Here is a 5,281-nt window from a genome sequence, read left to right on the forward strand (position 1 = left end):
AACCTGTTGGACTATAACCTGGTGTTGGGTGATTTTTAACATTGAAAAGGCATCTGGATGGGGACGTGAATAGGAAGGGTTTAAGAGTGGATACGGGCCAAATGGGTGAATGGAGGATATCTGGGGGACGGGGACCAGTTTCGGATTTCCAGCGTCCGCAGTCATTCGCTTTCAAATGAAGCCAGGGCCCTGACACAGATCAGGAAAAGCGGGGCGCTGAGACAGCGTCCGTGGGAAGCCCCTGCATACTGCCCTATGGTCTGTGAAACAGGGGCGCCACAGGAGCGCAGATCAAAAGTGCCGTCACGAGAAGCCGACCAGCCTTGGATCAGGACGCTGGTGAGGCCTTTCAGACAAAGTAACAACCTTTAAAAGATATCTGGATAAAGTACACGATTAGGAAAGGGATACGAGCCAGGAGCAAGCAGGTGGGTACTAGTTTAGTGCGGGATTACGGTCTGCACGGCCTGGTTGGGCCGAAGGGTCTGTTTCCAGGCTGCAGTGACCAGCTCCTACCAGGTTCCACGGCCATCACGTCGTCGTCGTCATCGTCGTCCAGGATCTCGATCACTTCGGACACCTTGGCGCTGTCCTTCCCGGTTCCTTCCTCGGTGGAGGCCTCCTCATATTGCAGGCCCAGGTTGTTGTACAGGTCCTTCACCATCAACTCGCACATGTCCACCGACCTGGGGGGGGGGGGGGCACACAAAGCCAGGGCACCAGTGAGAACCCAACAGAACCCGAATATGCAATTACACCCCCCCCCCCCCACCCTTGGAAGGGCACAAACGCGAAGGAGGGAGGGAGGGGGAGAAAGTGGGGGGTGCACAAGAGACAGAGACAGAGACGAGAGGGGTGAGAGAGAGAGAGAGAGAGAGAGAGAGAGAGAGAGAGAGAGAGAGAGAGAGAGAGAGAGATCACGTGAGAGAGAGGGAGAGGAAAACAGGGGGAATGGTGTGTGCAAGCGAGAGAGAGAGAGAGAGAGAGAAAAAAGAGGGGAATTGCGCATGAGAGAGAGAGAGAGAGACAGGGGGAAATCACGCACGCACGTGTGAGAGAGAGAGAGAGAGAGAGAGGGGAGAGAAGAGAGAGGAGGAACACGCAAGTAAGAAAGAAAGAGAGAAAGACAGGGGGATCATACACAAGAGAGAAAGAGCGAAAAAGAGAGGGGGAATCACATGCGTGCAAGAGAGAGGGGAATCATGCGAGAGAGACAGAGGGAGGAGAATCGCGAGACAGAGAGAGAGAATGAAAGATCACATCAGGGGGAAAGGATCGTGAGCGAGAGACAGAAAGAGAGAAGGGGAGATCAAGGAGAAGGGGAGTGGGCGAGGGGGGAAGTGGTAGGGAGTGTCGGGGACGGGGACAGGGCGGGGGGGGGAATGCTCTGATGACCTGGACGCGTCTTCGAAGAGCCCGTCGACGTGAGCCATCTCGGCCTCCTTTTTCTCCACCCAGTTCTCCAGCTCCTGTAGGGCAGCACGCCGCTGCTTCAGCAGGTCCACCTTCTCCAGCTCTTGGTCAATCCACTCCCGGATCTCATCCATGGAAAGGCCCAGCTCTTCCACTGCCAGGTCCATGGTCTCAGCAGACGCCATGGTTGTCCTGCTGGAGGACACAGGAGAGCACGCATTAACAGTGCGACAAAGCTTTGTGAGGTGGGGGAAGGGGGTTACACAAGAACCACCCCACCCTCCTCCCAACCGGAGTTAACACACCACGCGGGGAATGCCACACACCCCTCAACGGACTGTAGCTATTGGGCCAGAACAAGGGCACAAGATGATACAAAGAAAACCGTTACACCGAATCATAACACCTCACAGGGTGGAAGCAGGTCATCTGGCTGGGCAAGTCCAAACCGACCCTCCGAGGAGCACCCTGCCAAGAGCCAACTCCAAACCCTGCCACCTCCAGCCCTTCATACGTGCAAGCAGCATTTCCATGGCCAATCCACCCTAACCTGCACATCCCTGGGCACTACAGGACAATTTAGCATGGCCAATCCACCCTAACCTGCACATCCCTGGGGCATTATGGGACAATTTAGCATGGCCAATCCACCCTAACCTGCACATCCCTGGCACTACAGGACAATTTAGCATGGTCAATCCACCCTAACCTGCACATCCCTGGGGCACTGTGGGACAATTTAGCATGGCCAATCCACCCTAACCTGCACATCCCTGGGGCACTGTGGACAATTTAGCATGGTCAATCCACCCTAACCTGCACATCCCTGGGGCACTGTGGGACAATTTAGCACGGCCAATCACCCAAACCTGCTCTTCCCTGGGCACTACGGGACAATTTAGCATGGCCAATCCACCCTAACCTGCACATCCCTGGGCACTATGGGACAATTTAGCATGGCCAATCCACCTAACCTGCACACCCCTGGGCACTACGGGACAATTTAGCACGGCCAATCCACCCTAACCTGTACATCCCTGGGCACTATGGACAATTTATCATGGCCAATCCACCCTAACCTGCACATCCCTGGGTACTATGGGACAATTTAGCATGTCAATCCACCCTAACCTACACATCCCTGGGCACTACGGGACAATTTAGCATGGCCAATCCACCCTAACCTGCACATCCCTGGGCACTATGGGACAATTTAGCATGGCCAATCCACCCTAACCTGTACATCCTGGGCACTATGGGACAATTTAGCATGGCCAATCCACCTAACCTGCACACCCCTGGGCACTACGGGACAATTTAGCACGGCCAATCCACCCTAACCTGTACATCCCTGGGCACTATGGGACAATTTATCATGGCCAATCCACCCTAACCTACACATCCCTGGGCACTATGGGACAATTTAGCACGGCCAATATCCCTGGGCACTATGGGACAATTTATTATGGCCAATCCACCCTAACCTACACATCCCTGGGGCACTATGGGACAATTTAGCATGGTCAATCCACCCTAACCTACACATCCCTGGGCACTATGGGACAATTTAGCATGGTCAATCCACCCTAACCTACACACCCCTGGGCACTATGGGACAATTTAGCATGGCCAATCCACCCTAACCTGCACATCTTCGGAACATGAGGGGGAAACCAGAGCGCCTGAAAGAAATCCACGCAGACGCCACACAGAGTCGCCTGAAGGTATATTCGTACCTCGGCACAGGGAGACAGTAGTACTAACCACTGAGCTGCCTCTTTCAGACAGAGACGACAAATTAGCCACAGTCACCTTTAATGATGGCACAGGCTCTATGGGTCAGATATACCAGTCATACTCCTATGGCAACATCTCCAAGGGCAGGATCTGCTGAGGTGGAGCCATGAACTCGCCAACAGGGGGCTTTCGGAGATGGTCCAGCATGAAGTACAGCCCACTCTGATTCTCAATAATGGATTATTCACAGGAGCCAGCACTGCACAGGGCTACCAGAGAGAGAGCACGAGAGCTCAAGGGGGGGAGGTGGGGGGGGGGGGGGGGGGGAGGAGGGAGGTGGGGGGGAAGGAGGCGGGGAAGGAGAAGGGGGGGGAGAGGGAGATGGGGGGGGAGGGGAAGGAGATGGGGGGGGGAGGGGAAGGAGATGGGGGGGGGGGAGGGGGAAGGAGATGGGGGGGGGGGGAGGGGAAGGAGATGGGGGGGGGGAGGGGAAGGAGATGGGGGGGGGGGGGAAGGAGATGGGGGGGGGGAGGGGAAGGAGATGGGGGGGGGAGGGGAAGGAGATGGGGGGGGGGGAGGGGAAGGAGATGGGGGGGGGGGAGGGGAAGGAGATGGGGGGGGGGGAGGGGAAGGAGATGGGGGGGGGGGAGGGGAAGGAGATGGGGGGGGAGGGGAAGGAGATGGGGGGGGGGGGAGAGGAGATGGGGGGGGGAGGGGAAGGAGATGGGGGGGGAGGGGAAGGAGATGGGGGGGGAGGGGAAGGAGATGGGGGGGGAGGGGAAGGAGATGGGGGGGGAGGGGAAGGAGATGGGGGGGGAGGGGAAGGAGATGGGGGGGGAGGGGAAGGAGATGGGGGGGGAGGGGAAGGAGATGGGGGGGGAGAGGGGAAGGAGATGGGGGGGGAGGGGAAGGAGATGGGGGGGGGAGGGGAAGGAGATGGGGGGGGGAGGGGAAGGAGATGGGGGGGGGAGGGGAAGGAGATGGGGGGGGAGGAGATGGGGGGGGGAGGGGAAGGAGATGGGGGGGGGAGGGGGGAGGAGATGGGGGGGGAGGGGAAGGAGATGGGGGGGGAGGGGAAGGAGATGGGGGGGGAGGGGAAGGAGTTGGGGGGGGGAGGGGAAGGAGTTGGGGGGGGGGAGGGGAAGGAGATGGGGGGGGGGAGGGGAAGGAGATGGGGGGGGAGGGGAAGGAGATGGGGGGGAGGGGAAGGAGAAAGAGAGAGGGAGAGGGAACGAGAAAAGAGAAAAAAAGTGCAGAAAGAGAGGAAGGGGGTAAGGATTAAAAAAAGAGAAAGAAAGAGAATGGGAGAGCTGAGAACTACATTCCCCAGAATGCTCAGCGGGCACGCAGGCGCACTGAGCAGCGGCCGGCCCTCTCGCGCAGGCGCAGTGCTCCGGGAGCCGACACTCCGAGGGAATTTTGAAAAAAAAACCGTGAGGAAAATACGAAACGGGCGAAGGAAAGAGGCAGAAGCACGGCGACCGTGCGGTGTCGGGGGGAGCGTGGATTCGAGAGAGGACGACGGGCAAAAGCTTCTCACCTCGTCCTGCAGGCCGTGAGGCCTGACCCGGCTCCGAATCACTGAAGGCCGCGGCTTCTTTCAGTCTCCTTTATCTGCTCTCGCTCTCCTTCCCCTAACGTGTGATTCCTGCAAAACTGCGGTCGGACGCTAACATCCTTTTTAATTGAAATGCATCACCTTTTTTTTCCCCCCCACGACAGATTTTTTTTGAGGAATAAACACCTCTAACCAACCGCTGCAGGCCCCCTTTCGCCTGCAACCCAGCTTGAACCGGGATTGGCCAATGGCGCTGCCGAGCCCCGCGATTGACGGTGGTGCCGACCAATCGAACGTGGTCCCGCCTCCTCTCCGCTCACGATTGACGGGCCGTCCGTCCAATTGGGTAAGGGTCCACCCCCCCAACCAAGCGCACGGCTTCTGATTGATGGTTGTGCGGACGGTGCAAAGTGGGAATCCCGCCTTCCAGTCGCCTGATCGACAGTGGGACTGCCCAATGAGGTGGGCTCCCACCGGCTGCGTGCATGTTTTAGACCGCGGTCCATCCAATGGACCGTAGTCCCTCCTTTCAGTCCCCTGATGGACGGCGTGATTAGCCAATGACATGAGGGC

At 58.1% G+C, this 5,281-nt stretch overlaps 1 protein-coding gene across 2 annotated transcripts in view; it reads right to left on the reverse strand.

The window, feature by feature from the left end:
• LOC140470119 (histone-lysine N-methyltransferase SETDB1-like) overlaps positions 1-4,913 on the reverse strand; it is a 556,598-nt gene extending 551,685 nt beyond the window's left edge. The window contains exons 1-3 of one of the 2 annotated variants that reach the window (XM_072566566.1): positions 4,691-4,913; positions 1,396-1,605; positions 517-686 (exon numbers count right to left, since the gene is read on the reverse strand). In XM_072566566.1, coding sequence (XP_072422667.1) covers positions 517-686; positions 1,396-1,598 — 373 coding nt within the window. In that variant the 5' untranslated portion in view covers positions 1,599-1,605; positions 4,691-4,913. Of the gene's footprint in view, positions 1-516; positions 687-1,395; positions 1,609-4,690 lie in introns of both variants that reach the window. The other variant, XM_072566565.1, reaches the window with a different exon arrangement.
• Between the last annotated feature and the right edge of the window lie 368 nt (positions 4,914-5,281).

This window comes from Chiloscyllium punctatum, chromosome 50, assembly GCF_047496795.1.
Source record: "Chiloscyllium punctatum isolate Juve2018m chromosome 50, sChiPun1.3, whole genome shotgun sequence".
Classification (NCBI taxonomy): Eukaryota; Metazoa; Chordata; class Chondrichthyes; order Orectolobiformes; family Hemiscylliidae; genus Chiloscyllium; species Chiloscyllium punctatum.